Raw genomic sequence first — 19,922 nt, 5'->3', positions numbered from 1 at the left:
GAATCAACGGACACAGAGGCGTTCATTGTTAATTTCAAACACATTAACCTACTTCTGTCTTTGCAGTAAACCTAGCCTATATTCAAATCAGAGAGCTTGTTAGCGGCTCTTGTCAACATAATTAAATTGCTCATTAAAGGTCCGCGCGCTTTTGCTTTTTCAACCACAATAATAATCTAAAATGTTTTCAGGCAATAAACCTAGTTCCACAAACCACTTCAAAATAATAACTAGTGAGTCAGTGTTGAAGTTATTTTGTTTGGTTGCATTTAACAACGCAAGGTATCAAAATAAGAGACGCAATTTAATCACCTAATGAACAAATCTTAAATTAAGGTCCCTCCCACTTGTGTCGCCTCGATTTGATTTCACAGGTAGCCCAGTCTTGTGCTTTTAGTTAAATGGGCTAATTGTGTTGCTCTTTAGGCTACAGTTAATGAGACACGGTCGTGGTTTTAGCAGACTTCCCGGACTTCCCGCACTAGTTTGTCTGGCAGCTCACACTAGGACACAACAGTTCTCGCAGATAGGCTACGCTGCATCCTTTGTTTGGGGTCCCTCCTGAACTTCGCAAACTTGTTCGCTCTTGGCTCCCACGACACCCTCGAGGGAGGATGGCTGCCATCAAGGCGCTGCAACAGTGGTGCAAGAACCAGTGTGATGGCTACAAAAATGTGGTAATCACGAACATGACAACGTCTTTCAGAGATGGATTAGCGTTCTGTGCGTTGATCCATAAATACAGACCGGATCTCATGTAAGAACTTTTTATGCTCGTTTGTTATTGTGAACCCAGATGGTAATGATCACGGTCTGTTCAGTTTGCGTCAGTGATGGAGAAGGGTTGTTTGAATTAAATAATAATGTTACCTGACTAGGATGTTCACTAACTTGTAAGCTGAAAAGTTTCATAACCTACATCCCGACCGAGCCGGGCTACTCCACTCTCTAGTCTAATTTCTACAGTGTCTTGGTCTCTCTTTTCGCTTAACTGATTACAAACAAAGCATTCGCATTTGTAACTTATTTTGAAGGGAGGAGGTAGTCGAGATACTGACAGTGGACCTCTAGCCTACTATGTATGAATCTTTGTAAGTTGATGACACTGACACTGAGTTGATCTACTTACAAGTAGGCTATATGTTTTCAGATCGTGATAGGCTATCTCCAAAACATGTCCCAAAGATATCTCCCAAACATTGTAGGCTAATTTTGCCTACAGAGGTGTGTTCCTGTGTTATGTCACGTAGCCTAGACAGCTTTGAAGGTAAGCTATTTTGCTTCACGGTAGGGAAGTAACTTGTATTCATGTGTTCTTTTACAGAAACTATGAGTCTCTCAGAAAAGAGAATATTTATGAGAACAACAAACTGGTAAGATTTGCTGACCTCATGGTGTTGTTACAAAGTCACCTTTCCTCACTCATTAATATCCCCATACTTTAACTGAATTAGAAGTTGTTGTAGAAGATTGCATACTTATAACTACAGTTGTGTTCTCCCCTTTACTGTATGTCTATTAAGTGTCAGCGACTGCAGTAGCAAGTTACACATTGCTGCATTGTCCCCAGGACATGGTCTTTCTCACATTGTTTTTTAAAATATGCCCAGTTGGTGAAATGCATTTGGCCCCAAGTCAATTCAAGTTGTTTTCATGTTTCCTCTTTTGAAATGTCTATCTAAAGACAAAATATAGGCCAATGGAAATGTTAAAACACGCTGACGGCTGACACTGATAGCTCCATCTGGTGTGCTGCATGTGATATCAGGGTGTTCTAAAATAAGTTTGTTGTTCCTCTTTTGCGAAACACTTTGTTTGAAGCAACAGGGAGGCCACATGGCCATTTTTTATCAAAGATGACATTTTGTTGACTGATTTAATTCTGTCTTTATTCTCGTAGGGCTAATAATTTAATTTGTGAAGGGCTCCATTTATTTTGTAACATGCAAGGAAAACTTATAATCAATGTATTCATCTCAATTCAATTAATTTTCAGCCATTGTTTTTGAAGTCCATGCCTTTGTTCCATTCTCGCCTTTCAGCAGTAATGAAGAACTACATCTCTGTGAACTCGTTTTAGTGCTGCTGTTGTGCCTAATGAGATACCTGTTGAGTTCAGACTTGGAAGTTGGTTGATTGTTGTTACTCAGGAGACTGTATTTATTTGAAAATTAGATATTAGATTGAATTTAGGATTTTTCATATGTGTGTGTATGTTTGTTTGTTTAAGCCGCATTTCAACAGGCAGCAGCGTTTATACACTGTAGGTCACTGTTTGTCCCAGTGCATGGCCTATATTTCTTTTTATCTTGCCTTGCTTCCTGTCCTGCAAGGAAGTGTGTAGGGTCTTTTTGTGATTGAATACCTCAGCCTGCCCACCTGGGACGTTTCCATTATTTAAGACCTTCTTTATTCACCTTGGACAGTCAGGCTAAAAGACCTCATACTGAGTCTTACACTTTATTTTGATGTCGGTGTTCAAAATGCTGCTTAGCCTAGGACTGCAGCCTCTCTATGTCTGTTGGCAACGCGACCCACCAGGAGTACCTTCGGGCTATCCATTATGAATGAGGCTTACTGTCATATGAGGGCGATACATGATCCCTGCCATCTAGATTCACTTACATTACCTGGGCAAAGATCTGTGCCTTGTGCTGGTATATACTGCACTTCTGCTTGTGTGTTGTTTTGCTGTTGATCAACTGCATTCATGATCAGCTACAGTGGCCTAGCTGGATGCTACACTTTAATGGTGTTATCAAAACACTTCGGATGTCTAGATATAAAGTGCTAATATCGATTTATTTATTTTACTGACACTTTTGCCCAAGTGCAATGTGTTGTGTTGTTGTCAGCCTCTTTGCAAGTTTGAAATGTCTCAACACTTGGATTTCTCCCCGTTGCTCGAAGTGCTATGTTTCCTGTTTATTTTCAGATTTTCTGAAGTTCAAGGCCAGTTCCGTCACTGCATTCGGTGCAGGCCTCCCTCCCTCCCTCTCCATCCCTCCCCACTGTTGCTAGTCGAGATACCAATACCTCGGAGATGGCCGCAGCTCTTTCCTGTCCTCTCGTTCGCAGCTGCTGCGACACAGGAGTTGCCTTTCCTGTGTGAGGCCGAGCAGTAAAATTTAATGAGCCTGTCCACGCTGGGTCTGAAACAATGCTCGCCACACTCCTCCTCCACGTCGCCTCTCCATCCTCCTCTTCTCCCAGGCCTGCGAGTGCACAGGAAGTGTGCTATTCATTATTCACTCCCAGCCCCAGACCTTTCTCTGCGTGGGGGGCAGAGAGATTGCTTCACTGTGGACTTTTTCTTTTCTATTTTGGGAAACGGTTTTCTTTTTTTTTTCTTTTTTTTTTTTTTGTTGGTCTGTCCTGTGTTTACAGTTAATTGGGAAACCATAGGTTTACAGCACCATTGAGTGTTGCCAAAGCGGCACTGTGCCACTTGTAAAACAATCAAATGTATCCTCACTGCAGCGGAATATTTAAAGCTGTGTTTAAATTAAAGGTCAAGAGCGTTTTCGTGCTCCCTGGTGCTCAGATAGAGGCTGTCAAAGGCTTGGTATGTTCTGGATACAGTTTTGCAGCCGAGCAGGAGCTTGGCCTTGTATTTATTCAGATGTCAGTGTACAGTGTGTGTAGTTTGGATAAATATTTCAAACTGACTTCATGATTTAGAGATCACAGTGAGGTCATACACGATGGCTAACAGCATAAATCATAGTTCTTCCCTGTAAATTCTGCTGTTCAAATTTAGTGTACTTTGTATGAACAGTGTGTAATGTCTATGTATGCTGTAAGTATACTGTTACTTTTCCAGATGCTTTTATCAAAAGCAACTTACAGCCTAGTATATACAGCCTAGTTTAAGTTTAATTCTTGTTTGCACATCTCAGAACCTTCCATATTACTGTAACAGCACAGGGTCAGTGTGTACCTTGGGTGATGTTAACGCTGTAATCTACAAAACCAGCTAATCATGCTAGTGTTAATCAGATATGTGGAAGTTTTAGCCTACCTCTGCACCCCTCCCTCCACTCCCTCTCCTCGGCCTCCACCAGGCCAGGCCACTGACGCATGTCCCCTAGTTTGATTGACATCAAGGAGGCCCGGTTCCCATCTATGTAACTTTCTTATCTTCTAAATGGTTAAAAGCTGTAGCTCACTGATAAACCTCAGAAAGGAAATGTACTGTATGTGTAACACTGCCTGGGCTGTTCAGTGGCCATGACTCCTAGCATGGCCCCCGAGAATACGCTGCATCCACACTTCAAATCCTTTAGAAGCACATTTGGAACAGAAACACTGTAGCTGGCATTTAGAGGTGGGAAACCCTGGCTTCACAAAGTAAGTCCTACCATGTTTTGCCTCTACCGGAGAGTTGTGCTCATTAGAATCAACCGGTTTAGTGAATGGTTGGAGTGTCCCCCCCCTCCCTTCTGATGCCATGGTTTCCCATCTCTGCCCACATACTGTATGACCAAATGCTTTCCTGCGCGTTGTTGTTGCAGGCCTTTCATGTGGCCGAGGAGCACTTGGGGATTCCCGCCCTGCTGGATGCAGAGGATATGGTGGCCCTGAGCATCCCTGACCGACTCAGCATTCTCACCTACGTCTCCCAGTACTACAACTACTTCAATGGCCGCTCCCCAAGTACGATGCTGTTATGTGACACTTTCACAGATACTTTGCGAATAGCATGATACTTTTAATATGTCTTAATCTATATTCTCAGTTGTTACAGGTACAAAACATGGTGCTTTGTTACCCTGAATGTGTTGCATAGCTTTGTAAAATAATAGAAATAAACAATAGTGTCAACAGTGCTCTCTGTTTTGGCTAGAGTGGTTTACAATTAGGGCTGGGTTTCGTTTGGGTTTTATCCGATACCGGTGCTAAATTGATACTTTTAAAACGGTTTCGGTGCCGAATCCCAGATCCATTAATGCAGTGCATTGTGTTTCTCTTGAATACTGGTGTGGTATATATCCAAGCAGATAAAAGTACATTTTGGGAATGAGTGAGCGTAAACAGATGCGGTCAATAACCGTAAAGGTCACTTAATTATTGATAAGCATTCGGGGGCGCTAAATATCTGCTAAAATGGGCCATTTTATTCCCCAGCCTAATTATAGGGTAGTAAATGGTCGTTTAAAATAGCATATGAGCATGTTTTTGATGGGACACATTTGTATACCTTCTATGTTAACATCAGAGATTTAAAAAGCTGATACGGACGGAGCCTCTGTCCGTTCTCGGTGTTGATTTTGTCTGTTCTTACGAAGCTTACGAATACAGACGAAACGGATCAACGCATGAAACAAAAGTATTCATTTTCGAATGAAAAGGGAGCATAAACTAGGCTTTAGTCTAACCACCCCCCAGTCTGGCAGTTGCTATATTTTAAGCTAAGTGAGATTTGAATATACGCAGAGCACAGCACAGCACAGCACACTTGATCCATTGGCTTTTCTGTCATTCTGTTAAATTTCTGTCATTTTCTGCTCCTCTGCTGCGTCTCCAGTTGGAGGGGTGGGCGGTGTTAAGAGACCTGCTGAAGACTCCAAGGAGGAGCCGTCCGAGAAGAAGAACCTTCCGGTTGTTTCCAAAGTCTTCAGCCACAAAAGAGCCATCGAGAACTGTCCTCCAGCCCCACTCATCCAGAAACCGTCACCACAGCTTAAACCAGAACCAGCTGCCCAACAGGTACAGCCAAAGACACCACAGAGCTCTTCACAAGGCACTACATATGAGCGCCAAAGTTTGGCTTTATACTTTGAATCAGATTCATTTGGCCATGTGAGTTAGTACACAAGGAATTTGGTTCCGATTGTGTCACTGTATTGAGTATTGTGTATATAGTACATTAACTATGTTGTGTTGTATATTGTCCATTATTTTATTTATATATATATATATATATATATATATATATAATGGTAAATCCATAGTGCTTGTTTTGTGCTTCATGCAGTGCAGGCTATATTGATATTTTATGGTAAACAGGGAGGTAGATTACAGACAGAATTTTTTACATTGCTCATCTTTCTAAAGGTCGCCTGTATAAAATGCCTAATCCACTTTTATCCACTGTTGTCTGGCTCTCACAGAAGGCTGTTTTAGTGGAGAGCTCTAATAAAACTGGCACCCTGAATAGCAAATGTGCTGTTTGCAAGACCCATGTACATTTGGTGCAGCGCCACCTAGTGGATGGGAAATTGTACCACAGGAGCTGTTTCAAGTAAGGCATCTGTCCATTGATATAATATAGAGAATAAACTTCATTTTTTTTATTACAGAGTGTGTTTTTCTGCAATCCTAACTCAGGAATCTTTCTTATAGGTGCAGTGAATGCTCAAACCCTCTCCTGCCAGGGGCATACAAGACGGGACCTGAACCAGGGACATTTATCTGCAATGCACACCAGAATGGCTACAAGTCCTCACTTCCCAGAGCTGCACAAAAGAGCATAGCTGACCCTGTAAAACCCCCCACTACTCCTGCTACTCCTGCAGTGCAGCTACAGGTGCCAAAGAAAGATGACAAGACCCAGCCTGCAGTCCCAAAGACCGCCTCCATGCTAACTGTCCCTGGGAAAGCCACTCCCAGGCCCGTGGAGCCCAGTCCAGCGCCGCAGCCATGGACCCCCTCAGCGCAGAGGACCCAGGCGGCCAGACGGCAGTTCTTCCAGTCCTCCACCCAGGCTCCATCCTCAGCTCCATCCTCAGCTCCAGCTCCATCCTCAGCTCCAGCCCCGGCGCTTTCCTCCGCTGAGGCTCTAAGAGAATCCATTGCCCATCGGCCGGCGCCAGTGCCAACAGAAGCTGGCACCGCCCCGTCCAGAGCTCCGTCCAAGCCAGAGGAGAAGGAGCGTGCCCGGGCACTGATCAGCAGGAAACTGGGCGAGGGGAACTGCAACAATAACAACACAGCGTATCAGTTTGGCTGCAGGACTGATAATAATTGGTGAGGTTTTTCATCGTTTGTTCCCTAAATTATTGTCTCGTTAATTTAAATCAATTACATAAAAAATAAAGGTTTTAATGATGGCATTGCTATCTTCGCCACGTCACTGCAAATTTAATCATTTAATATCCTAATGTCTTGTGTGCTAGGGTAATATATTCACTTCTGTACGTTTTTATGCTGTTAGTTATTTATTTTATCAATTAAAAGGGGTGCCAGATTTCCTCATTAGCATATTTGATTACACAGCAGACAATTAGCATAAATCACCCAATGTGGCTCCGACTGCCACAAAGTGCGTTGGCGAGCTAATTGTGTAAATTGTTAACCTAATAGAATAAGCATGCGTCTCCGCAGGTCTGGGAAGGGGCTGTGCTCTGCCGGGGCGCCCAGCTGGAGGCTGGAGAAACACAGCCAAGGCACGGCGGGGGGTGGGGCGGCCCCTGCACACCCCACCACCAGCACCACTAGCACCCCCATCCCCACCCCCATGCCTGCCATCAGCACCAGTTCCTCCTCCTCCTCCACCTCCACCTCCTCCTGCAGCAGCAAGGAATCCCTCTGGCTGGCTGCCATCAGGGAACGAGAGCGAGCGAGTGCGAGAGCTCCCCCCAGCCCCGTCGCCGTGGCCACCACTGCCTCCTCCTCCTCTTCCTTCTCCTCCTCGTCTTCTGCGCTCGCCTGCGGTGCCAAAGGTTGGCTTTTTCAGCAGATGACCTTTGCTGTAGATTGCAGTTCATTGAATGTTGCATGGAAAGGTCAATGATGAAGTATTGCGGTAAACATTTCTTAAACCTGAAATTGAAATGCTGGGAGGCTGAAAAGGCAGACAAAGAGAGGCATGTTCTGACTGTGCTAAAGTAGGTCTTTTTTTGTCTCTCTCCTTTTCTCTTGGATTCTTGAAAGATCTTAAAAAGGAGCAGCTGACTGCTGTGTATTTATGGTCCTTGTTTTTTTTCGGGGGGTTTTCTTGTCCCTCTAACAAGGTGATTACTGCTTGCTATATAAAGCTCCGACTATATTTAATCTCTTTTATTTCTGTCTGCCTTGCCTTTGCATTCCTCTCCTGCAGCCAAACCCATAGCTGGTTTAGACGTCTCTGCAGCTGACTGGCGATCAAAGCTCCAGCCCGTCTCAAATGGACCAAGCCTGAAGTAAGTTTGATCTGCTGCCGTCGTTTATCCCTAATGCTCGCTAATCCACAAGGGGAAGAAGTAGGGGAGAGTCACCCGGGTGAGGTCTGCCATGATGCTGAGCATGAGCCTGAGCGTTGATGGGTGGGTCGGGTATTTTTCTTTCCAGCCGCCGTCTGAAGCGTCCAGCCTCACCCATCGCTTTAGTCTTTGACTGGCTCCGCGTGCAGCCAGGAGCCCTGTCCCCGGTCCTCTTGAGTCCCAAGGAGTGCTGCGCCTAAGGCCGGGCCCTAGGGCAACACAGTTTTGCCCCCATTCATCCACACACACACACACACACACATCCACACTGTCCACAACCACCTCCCGACGTGCCCTCATCTGATCCTTCTCTTCCAAACTCAAGCTCTGAAGGTAAATATAAGCCATGTCACTATGTAATGCTGCTCTGTCACGGTTGTGGTGGGTAATAAATGGTAAATCTCTACTCTCCTTTTTTCACGTCTTGGCATCATTTACTCAGTTCTCTGAAGAAGATAAAATGGGGTGAGGGGAACATCATATCACTGACTGCAGACTGAATGATGACAAAGGGAACAAAGGCAGCAATTCAGTCATAATAGTATGTCACCAATGGCCTCAAGTCTTGAATGCGGCGTTTGCTTACAGTTCTGTGGTGAGGGGGTGCATGCCAGCAGCAGTACAGAACTGCTCCGTGTTTTTAGTTGTTTCCTCACATTGAACATGGCTGAATAGGAACAGAATTGGAACATTTTCAGATTTGAGACTGTGAGCTTATTGAAGACCCTACAGAAGTGGTGACTAATGAGCTACTCCTTCACATTTGACCCCATGGTCCTGGAGCATGCTCATGAATGAAGTGGTCCTCATCAAAGACACTCACACAATATGAGCTGTCTTGCACAACATGAACTGCATCACATTCAAGCAACAATGGATCATGCAATTAAATCTTTTGCTCCAGAGAACATCACAATTGTTGTTTTATTTCCCTCCCTTTAACCTGTCTTTAACTTCCACACAACTGAATAAAGGATCCAAGCTTGTGATGCAGAGAGAACCTCGTTAATTTAATCCTCTAAAATGCCTCTTCTCTTCCAGATCTCCTGAACCCGCTAAAGGGTTGCCCCCCAACCCTGTGGAGAACAAGCCTACTATGACCTACAAGGCTAGTCTATGCATCACCGTGACCTCGACCGCTTCTGATAAGCTCCACTCCTTAACCAGCCCTTCCTCATCAGGGTCCAGCAGTTACAGACCCCCCTCTGTCCAGCAGCCTGGGAGGAAAAGCTCAGGGGGTTATGGTAAAGCTTTTATCTGTTGGAATCATCTGTATATCTCTGCTTTGTTTCCTACCTCTTTAGAGTCTGGTGCCTTACTTGCGTAAGTCCCTGTTTAGGCTGATGGATGTCTGCACAGATATTTGTTCTGAAGAAGCCTGGGTGCTCCAAAGGGTTGGGACATTGAGTGGCCATGTCTTTGTGTACATGTCCATTAGTATGATGTCCAAGTTATTCTTCGAGCTGTGATGAAATGGGCACTATTCATTATTTATTTGTGTGTGTGTGTGATGGTGAAAAAGCTTTAGCAGAGTCAGCATCCTCCCACCAGACTGCTGCGGTCACCAGTAGCTCCTCAGCCAGCGATCCCTCCAGAGTCAAAGCTTCGTCTCCAAAGCAGCGGCGACGTGGGTCTGCAGGCTTTGGTAATGTTTTAAAATGAATGAGTTTATTATTATTATTATTACATTACATTACATTTAGCAGACACTTCTAGTTGTTGTGAGTAGAGTAGAGTTGTAGAGATTATAGTAGAGTTGTAAACAGATTATGTTTATATGTGGTTGAATTTATTTTTTAATTAAACCGTTGTTTCAATTGATGACATCGTCTTTAATGTGATCCTCAAATCCACAGGCTCACAAAATGGAAGCCACCATGCTAATAGCTCATCGAATGGTTTGTCCTGTTGGACACCCCCTGTGTCCAGCAGTGTCCAACTCCAACCCTATAGAGCCTTCTCACCCAAACCGCTGCGTAGGGGTTCAGCTGGAGCTGGTAAGTTCTGTCTGAAAGGAAAACTCTAGAACATGGGCCCTATTTAGATATCATTTCTGTGTCTATATTTTCACTATGGACAAAACATCGATTGTACAAACTGTTTTTGTTTTCTCTGTCTTTGCCTCCGTCCTTGTGATGTCCCTCTGGATGTAATCCATATGTTTGGCATTTATTTTTCAAAAAGCAGGATCTAGGAGTGGGGATTCTATATCAACTGGACCCACACCGCGTTGGGTAACCCCAGTTACTGTCCGCATGTCTCCAAGTGAGTCCACCAACCACAAGGCTCCATCTGCACAGCATACACCTCATAGAGTTCCTGTTGAACAGGGTAAGCCTTATGCCACACCATCAAGCTATTCCATACTCATTTGATTCATGGACTTTTCTTGTGATGAATATTCTAGACTTCCATAATATAGGAACATGAATGGTCATGTTGGCCTTTTTCCCTCTCTTAGGTTCTACAAATGGACATCACTCATCAGAGGAAATGGCTTCTGTCACTAAAGTGAGGTCACCAGTAAGTCATCTGTTATCACAGAAAGGGACTTCCATCACTTCATTCATTATTAATAGAATTGAGGCAATATAGACAATAAATATGTCCATGTAAATATGATTGATAGACTTCATCACAGCCCTTTTAGTGATTCTCAGACAATTATTGTGCAGGCTAAGACGCCATTTTTGAACATTTCTCTTCCACATTGTAGGCCAAAACGCATCACGTTCCGATGGATGAGCTTGTGAAGGAGCTTGGGGAGATCGAGGAGAACCTGAACGAGTTGGAGAGGGAGGGGGTGGACTTGGAGAAGAGGCTCAGGAGCTGTGAGGAAGGTAATGGCCTTAAGGCTGCTGTAATGGTCATCCACACTGTAGGGCAGCTTTGGCACTTAATTGGTGAAGACTCTGAGCAGTAGTAGATGTGCTCCTTTTAATCTTAGACTTGGTTTGGTCCAATTTTAGCTTCCAGAGGGATCCCCTGTGTGTGGTGTCGTCCTAGACGTGGGTTTAAAATAGACTTTCAGGTGTATGGGTTCTTAATATAACTGCAGAATTGTGAATGGTCTAATTGGTCTAGTACTAATCTTCTCAGTCAAAGAGCGAGCAGGCATAAGGACACATTTTGCATTCAGGCTGTTCTTGCCCCAAATAAACTGCCAGGGGTTTCTTTTCTCCCCCATTTGATTTGATACCCTTTTTTTTGGTAATGTACCATACTGCACATACTAAAAAGGACTCGGCCCCTTCCCTTCTGTGTGTGTGTGTGTGTGTGTGTGTGTGTGTGTGTGTGTGTGTGTGTGTGTGTGTGTGCCCACGCACACACCCCTGCCTGTGTGCAGTTCAGGGAGCTGTGCTCTCATTCCAACCCTGTTAGCCGAGCCGGTCCGCCGGGGAGATGGAATCCCAGCGCCGCCTGAAGGGGAGGGATGTGACCAATAAAAGGGACTCATTTCCAGCCGTCAGGGCCAAATGAGGCGAGGAACATGGACCGCACTGAGGGAACCTCCCCCCACTCCACAGGGACCCGAGCATAGGATGGAATGTCGAGAGAAAGGAGGAGAGGGAGAGAGAAAGATGGAGGGAAAGAGAGAGCGAGATATAGAGGTGAGACAGAGAGGGAGAGTGCAGAAGAATTGAGAGAATGGAGTGAAAAGGGGCTATGAGAGGACATGGGGAGGGAGGGAGATAAAGGGAGAAGGGTGGGGGTAGAAATGGCAAACGACAGATATGGGGAGGACCTGACAGGGGAGGGTTTGGGGGGAGAGGGAGGTTACCTGATTGGCTGTTTTCAAGGTCACCATAGTCCCAGCACAGTAATATCTCTGGGCGCTCTGTTCAACTCACCTGTCGCAGCCATCGCAGCAAGTGGGATTTAAAAAGGTCCACCTGCATCTCAACACCCTGCCTCTCGTGTGTGTGTGTGTGTGTGTGTGTGTGAGTGAGGTGGCGTTGGCGGTGGCGGCGCCATCATGTATCCAACTCTAACCCCGAGGCAATATTCAGTGGCCACTTATGCACTGGACAGCATCAATGTGTTTGCTAGACGTGACCCTCATAAAATGTGAAGGAATTTCTCAAGGGGGCATGAAGAGTGTAAGATTACAGAAATGTCACTTGTCTCAACAGACTAGTTATCTGCAATGTTTTTGGGTTCCATTTCTATGTTAAAGGCCCTAGTGCAAAGTCCGTTAATAACAGCTGGTTAATTTAGAAAGAAAAGAAAATGGCTAGTACCGGTACTCTACAGAGTTGCAAATTATACACTTTGTGGGTGTTTGTGTGCAAACTGTATCATTTTTCAGCAAAGTAATCTGTGTTTTGTCTTTTCAGTGGAGCTGCTTGTCAAACACCTTATGTCTCTGTGTATATTTAGTTTGTTTGTTTGTTTGTTTGGTGCACATTGTGTTTTTCTTTTTTGTATACTTCTTGCTGAATTCCTTGTTGTGCAAACAGAGGGAAGAGGGGACCTCCTTATGGACCCGCTGATGGTTGACTGGTTCAATCTCATTCGCAAGAAGCAGGGCTACATGAGGCGGGAGTCGGAGCTGGTCTACATGTAGGTCCCCCCCAGCACCCCCCCACAACACTCACAATGTCTCTGTCTACCATCAGAGAGATCATTGCATCCTGGGATCATGGTTTACTGTCTAGCTTCATGGGGTAATCATGTTAAGAATATAGCATACTGAAGGATGGTGAGAAAAGTCATGTAGTAGTGGCATGCGGTGACTAATGCAGGCTTTTTAAATCCTTATTTACCATTTCAGTGGTGACTGTATGTGATGCATGGTCTTTGTGTACTAGTGGAATTTAAATTTTGGAATGTGGAATTGGAATTTTAAAAAAGGTTCTTGTTCCTCATCCCAACCATCTCAGAGCCAGAACTCAGGATCTGGAGGAGCAGCAGCCTGGAGTGGAGGGTGAGCTGCGGAGGCTGCTGGACAAGCCAGGTAGGGTGGCCCGGCTAACAGCATTCACACCTTCACACCTGAGCCCGCAGAAAGGGAACCTGTGCTGTGAGCACCTGAGAGCGCATTAGATTTCAGAGTAGCCTTGCCGTGAACTGCTCAAAGGCTTTAAAAAACATTAGCTCACTTCGTTTAATCACTTACAGTGCACTGGGTACAATGCATCTGGTGGAGTTAGCAATTACTTCAAATCCCTGAGTTGCAATAGTCATGAAAGTGCTGTACAAATAATTTGGCTAATTTTGCATCTCACTGCTTTGGTAGCCCGGTTATGTCACAGTCCTAGTGTTTATTTGCACTGTGATCTTAAATAGATGTGAGGATGTGCACAAGTAGATATATTGGGTAAATTAAGCACAACCTTCCCATTTGGCCATAGAGGTTTTAGTTGAATCCCTTTTCCCATCTGCCTGGTGAATTAGAACACCTCAAGAGCGAGTCGGAGCGCCGGCAGCAGTCGGAGCTGATGGACCGACTCCTGGAGATCATCAACGACCGGAATGCCATCGTGGAAGGCCTGGATCAGGACCGGCTGAGGTGAGCGGCCATTTTCCTCCTCACTGCTTCACTGAATGATCAGCCTTAAGACATTTGTTATCTGCCCGAGCCGTGATATTAACCTCTCTCTCTCTCTCTCCTCTCTCTCTCTCTCTCTCTCTCTCTCTCTCTCTCTCTCTCTCTCTCTCTCTCTCTCTCTCTCTCTCTCTCTCTCTCTCTCTCTCTCTCTCTCTCTCTCTCTCTCTCTCTCTCTCTCTCTCTCTCTCTCTCTCTCTCTCTCTGAAGGGAAGAGGAGGAGGACCAGCAGTTGAATGAAATGATGCAGAAACTTGGTAAAGAGAACCCAATTCACATACTGTACATATTGACCTGCAGCTTATTGCAGTGACATATGTGCATAGTATTATTCTGAGCGCTGTTTTCCTCTCCTCAGGTATGAAGAGGGCGAAGAGCAAAAGGCAGTCATCTTTCTCCAAACTGTTCAGGAGGAAGAGCAAGAGGGTGGTGGCTGAGGGGTGATCAGCAGCAGACTGATGGGAAAGGGCTAGTCCCCAGTTGGCCCACACAAGGCTGTTGGAGGTGCTCATGTTTTGCGGTGCTGCACGGCTTGAGACTCGGTGCACTGAAATGTTGGCTTGTTTGTGTTCCGTTGTAGGTTTTTCCACCACTTAGCAGAGCAGGGTTTTTTGAATGTATCACAGTAGTCTTGGGGGTTTTGTTTTGGTTTGATTTTTGTTTATATGTGTTTTTAATATATACTTTACCTCATGTTAGTCTGTTTTATCTACATTCACGTTTTCTACTCCTAAAAGGAAATTAATGTAACTCATAGATACCCTTTTCTTTTGAGTACTAAGTTAAAATAACTTTCCAGCACTAATCTGGGTTTATGAAGGTATGGAGTAAATAAGTATGTAATAATAACAATAATGGCATACATGTTCTCTTTATTTGTGTACAAAGCAATTTAATCACAATTAATAATAATGTCTTTATAGTGATATATGATGAATGTTTTGAGAAGTCTCTCTGAAAATGGAAATGTCGTAGCCAGTGTATCACTGAACAATTAGACTAGGAAAGTGCTACATCACTACTCACATTTGTAAGGGCTGTCGGGTGTAATTCCATCTCAGTGCTGAGGGGGGCAGTATAGCTTCAGCAGCAGTCTCAGCAGCAAATCCCATTTTCTTCTCCACAAATTACTTATGCCTGAGCTAATTTCATATATGCCTTGGAATGTTAAATTCATCCACAGATTATGTAGTGGAGAGGCTTATGCAGTACAGTTTATAAGGGGGTTTAAATATTAACCAGGTTTAATGAAACCTAAATGCACTGTAATGCATCCTCTAAGTTGTGTATTTTTTAATGCTTGCGATGAAAATACTTTCGATGTTCAGTTGTATAATTCCCATTTTAACAAATGCAGTGTTTTAAAGATTTTTTAAGGGGTTATTATTAAACAAAGGAAATGTTATGAATGAAATCTTTAAATGTTTGATTGATGAATGGAATGGTAATGTCTACAAACAACATATTTGTTTAACTTTAATCATGTTTTTGAAAATAAATATAACTTACTTTTATTTTTGGACTTAATCATGATTTGTATGCATTGTTCCTACATTTACATTGTTGGTTTTTTTATGGTTTTGATGCATGCTTATGTCATTTATGCATTTGTAGTTGTTTAAAAGAGCCATAGCTCGTTAGCTGGTAGCCTCAAGCATTCAGTGTCTGTGCAAAGACTAAGTAACTGTCCTGATAGCAGTGTGATGGTATTGGTCTTTCTGCCTAATTCCTCCAACTGAAATACCTATAATATGTAGGTAGCGGTTAGCTCATGGAGCTTCCATTTGAAATGCTTAGAAGACTCTGTAGTCACCCATTTTTTCTGAGTTTCTCTCCGAATGTCTCCCAGCCTCCTCTTCTGCTCTCGCTCTCTCTCACTGGGCTCTGCTGCCTCCATTCCTGCTCGCACCCTGAAAATGATCATTTATGTGGCTATCACTTAATATGGGTTTTAGAACGAAAATGCATTAAGATAATTTACTCACATTTAATATCATGCGACTGCTTATAGACCACCCATCCCCAATTTTAAGATGCATGAAATTGTGATCATGAACTCGGGAACCCCATCTCTCTCTCTCTGTCTCTCTCTCTCTCGCTGAGAAAGAGCTAGCGAATGATACTGGGGAACAGCACCATACGTGATGTGGGTGACAGTCAAGACTGAATACGTGTGATATTACAGTTAATTAAAGCTTTGCGCCCCATCTCCTGCAAATGCTCACGCTTCTGCAATTAAGAATCAAAGGCGAGGGCTTAGTGTCAGGGGGGTGTCTAATACATGGTTTTAACAGGAATGGGACCTGATTTGCCAGGCTCCTAGCGACAAGCATTAACAACAGCCTCAAATTAGAGGGACATTAATATTCATAAGTAAAACAATTCATCCCGTGAATGGCTGATGAAATGAAATCCTCGGAGGTGAGCTCTCATGTCCACGCCACGTGTGTCCATCAAAAGATGCCATTACTGATCAAGTACTTAATGTGGATGCGCAAAGAGATTTTTTTTAAAAAACATAACACAAACACACACTCCAAGCACACGTGTACTCACTAACAGAATTGGGGGCATAATGAAGGAATTAGGAATGGCAGCTTGGCCTCTGAATCATAGGATGAATTTAGAATCCATCTGTTGGGACTGTGTTTTTTTTTTTCAGTAATGACTCTTTTGTATCTGCCTGCCTTATTCTTAACTTTCTATCAAAATGCAAACCTAATTTACAGTATGGATAAAACAGTGTTCATGACTGTAAGTGTCGGTTTACTCCACAGTCATGAATGTGATTATGAGTAATGGCAGACACTAGGCTACAGTGTTTGATTGTGTTTCATATGTTGTGGTCTCATACTGTTCTTCATGACAAGATATCGAGATTGCCAGACTGGGTATTGACTGTCTTGTGTTTTTGTTGTTTAAAAAGGATCTTTTGGTCAGTCACTTTAGGTCACCTAAAAAACCCTCACAACTTTTCTGTGATTTATCCTGTAATTGTTATAGATGCACCCATCTCCAACTCCTCTGCATATTAAAAGGGTCGCCAAGGTGACCGTACAGTTGTGTTTATAGTGCCACCAAAAAGCACAGAAGCCATTTGGTGAGTTGTTTGTCAGCTACTCTTCATTAGAGCCACTGAATATGTGTGTGTGTGTGTGTGTGTGTGTGTGTGTGTGTGTGTGTGTGTGTGCGTATGCATGCATGCTCACAGCCTGAGCCCTGTGTGTGTCTGTCTTTTTGTGTGTTCACAGTCTGGGCTCTGTGTGTGTGTGTGTGTGTGTGTGTGTGTGTGTGTGTGTGTGTGTGTGTGTGTGTGTGTGTGTGTGTGTGTGTGTGTGTGTGTGTGTGTGCACGCACGCCTGCCTGTGTGTGTGTGTGTGTCACATTGGAGAGTGCCAATGTCTCTGCCACTCGCCTGTAATTATGATCCTCGAGGTAATTTTATCAGGCTCATTAGTTGTGATGAGTAAACGAGAAGCGTGCTTCTAATTTATTGGCCATCCAGGCTGGAGCCTCTCCTCTCATCAGAGAGATCATAATATTTGTACAGAGCGCCTGACATGTTCTCTGTATCATAAGACTCAGAGACCGACACACAGACACACACACACACACACACACACATACACACACAGGGAGAGGAGAGAGGCAGAGACTCTGTTGCTTTAATCATTAATTGCACTCTAAACGTTGGGGCTGACAGAAAGCCTATTCTGATAATTGAGCATGACTGCAGTCACTGGATGTGCTGTTTGATCTGCCAGGGCTAAGAGCTGGATTGCAATCCGGTCACTGATGCTCCGTTCCAACGCATCTCCAGCACTTTGCATCCCTGGGTTGGGAATCTTGTATGGCAATAATGACTGTTGGAGCCCCTGTGCACCGCCATTAGGGCTAGTGTTAGAGTGTACGCACAGTATGAAACATGATTCCAGCCATGGCAAAGTAACGGCCTTTGTTTTTTTTCTCCCTGCCTACTTGACTTCTATGTGGAATTCATTTTCCACAGAAAAGAATTCATCTTGTTTCTGGGCTCGCCGTGAATGTGTGAGTGTGGGTAATGCGCTCACAGTTTTTTGGTGTGTAGAAATTTGCATTGCGGAAAGAGACAGAGAAAGAGAGAGAGAGAGAGAGAGAGAGAGAGAGAGGGAGGAAAAATATGCATGCTGGCTAGTAGAAAATGGAATGGATAAAGTGCATGACTGGGAGACTTGACAAGAGCAGCTTTTCATCCATCTCAAATGAATAATTTTCCCTTCCCTTAAACATCCCTAATCCAAGCATGTTATCAGCGGCAATGCAGAGCTCTGCCTGACTCTGTTCAGTGGCAAAGCAACTTTTTCCCACTTCGCACATTCTGCATGGACGTGCACGGGGTGCGGCGCGGGCTCACAAGCGTCTGCGTTTGATCCTTTTCTGCCCGGCTTTTTTGTGGCTCACTCTAAACGTGTGCCCACAACACTGGCGATGTGAGGCACTGCTTCACAATGGAAACGGATCTCTCTGCCCGCTATTAGAGATGGGTGGCTTGCGTTGGCACAAAGAGCCATTGGGAAGCGGCATCCATGCCACCGATGTGAAGTGTTGGCTTGGGGGAATATTTGAGGTGTTGCAGAAACCTGTGCACCCTGGGTGGTTCTCTTTGCCTCAATCCAATTGAAAATATACATTGGTTGATGTTTTTGTATGTCTTCTGCCCTGTATATCACAGTCTCTTTTTTTTTTATATATCATGATCCAGCCGTAAGTTCTTTGATTTACAGTCCTCTTCACGACTGGTAAATGTTGTTTAATGTTAGGTTTGTTTAACCCATGTTTGCTGTAAAGGCAATTTCATAATTGTAACAGTCCATCTATGATGCAACATCTAAAATGTTTGATGTGGTGTTTTGGCTGGCCTCAACTTAATGTTTGTTTTCCCTTTGATCCCCACGAGCCTTAAAACAATTGCATGGTGTTAGGGACAGCCAGTCCTGACCAGTCAAACAGACTCCTTCCCTCCACAATGTCCCATCACTTTGCAGTGAACTCCTGAAATGCTGTGATTGTAAACCATAAGATGAGGAGCTGGTGTTTACACCTTGTTCTAAGCCATGTGATTCTCTGTAATGGGGAGAGCAACACTAGTCTACATTTTCAATAACCACTCTCACCCAGCACCTTGAATTTGTGATAAGAATATTAACCTCATCAATTTCAGGTAACTTTCAAATGCCTTAACATCTTAAAGACCTACATGCTAGCTGGAGTCTTGGATTTGGCATTTAGTGACATTTTAAGCCTTTTAACAAAATCCAGACAGGGATTTGCAGTTTCCTTCCAAAGGAAAATAATTTTGCCTTCTTTCTCAAGAAATTCTAGAGATGGATTAGCCAGAAATATACTGTGTTATAAAACCAACATTTGAAGAAACATTTCTTCAGAGTTATATTTAAAGTGAAACACTTGAACATACTTTTATAATGCTTTTATAATTAGACAGGCATTTTGTATTCAGCTGCAAATTCAAACCTAAGTGTGCACCTCCTCATCACTGTGCACACATATTGAAATCATTTAGCAGGTTTCATCATTTGAGTGTGTGTGTTTGTGTGTGTGTGTGTGTGTGTGTGTGTGTGTGTGTGTGTGTGTGTGTGTGAGTGTGTGTGTGTGTGTGTGTGTCTGTCTGTGTGTGTGTCTGTGTGTGTTTGTGTTTGTGTGTTGCATGCATGATCTAATATCCTCAGGTGTTATTGTATCTTGGCACTTATATTAAGATGTTCCAGTATAATCAATGATGTAACCCAACTATGTTCCACAGACCCTCTGTCTCTTTGTGTATTTGTGTTTGTGCACATTAGTGTGTATTTGTGTTTTTGCACATTGGTGTGTATTTGTGCACATTAGTGTGTATTTGTGTTTGTGCACATTGGTGTGTATTTGTGCACATTAGTGTGTATTTGTGTTTGTGCACATTGGTGTGTATTTGTGCACATTGGTGTGTATTTGTGCACATTGGTGTGTATTTGTGTTTGTGCACATTGGTGTGCATTTGTGCACATTAGTGTGTATTTTTGTTTGTGCACATTGGTGTGTATTTGTGCACATTGGTGTGTATTTGTGTTTGTGCACATTGGTGTGTATTTGTGCACATTAGTGTGTATTTGTGCTTGTGCACATTAGTGTGTATTTCTGTGTTCTAACTCTGTGTG

General features: G+C 43.8%; 1 protein-coding gene across 3 annotated transcripts; it reads left to right on the top strand.

The window, feature by feature from the left end:
* Window positions 1-355: 355 nt before the first annotated feature.
* micall2a (mical-like 2a) lies at window positions 356-15,221 on the top strand. Of its 3 annotated transcripts, none has more exons than XM_042085355.1 (19): window positions 356-757; window positions 1,325-1,373; window positions 4,515-4,656; window positions 5,528-5,709; window positions 6,114-6,244; window positions 6,346-6,969; window positions 7,327-7,664; window positions 8,042-8,123; window positions 9,225-9,427; window positions 9,706-9,828; window positions 10,040-10,180; window positions 10,371-10,514; window positions 10,645-10,706; window positions 10,900-11,023; window positions 12,644-12,746; window positions 13,067-13,140; window positions 13,581-13,695; window positions 13,942-13,988; window positions 14,090-15,221. In XM_042085355.1, the coding sequence occupies exons 1-19, from the start codon at window positions 615-617 to the stop codon at window positions 14,173-14,175; spliced, it is 2,913 nt and encodes a 970-aa protein (XP_041941289.1). In that variant the 5' UTR covers window positions 356-614; the 3' UTR covers window positions 14,176-15,221. The 3 variants fall into 3 exon arrangements, with proteins under 3 accessions (XP_041941289.1, XP_041941288.1, XP_041941290.1); XM_042085354.1 differs by having other exon boundaries at window positions 10,368-10,514; XM_042085356.1 differs by lacking the exons at window positions 356-757; window positions 1,325-1,373 and adding an exon at window positions 4,180-4,350 and having other exon boundaries at window positions 10,368-10,514.
* The last annotated feature ends 4,701 nt before the right edge of the window (window positions 15,222-19,922 follow it).

The sequence above is a fragment of the Alosa sapidissima genome, chromosome 3 (assembly GCF_018492685.1).
Source record: "Alosa sapidissima isolate fAloSap1 chromosome 3, fAloSap1.pri, whole genome shotgun sequence".
Classification (NCBI taxonomy): domain Eukaryota; kingdom Metazoa; phylum Chordata; class Actinopteri; order Clupeiformes; family Clupeidae; genus Alosa; species Alosa sapidissima.
The sequence above is the reverse complement of the archived record's forward strand: the minus strand, read 5'-3'. Positions and strand labels throughout refer to the sequence as shown.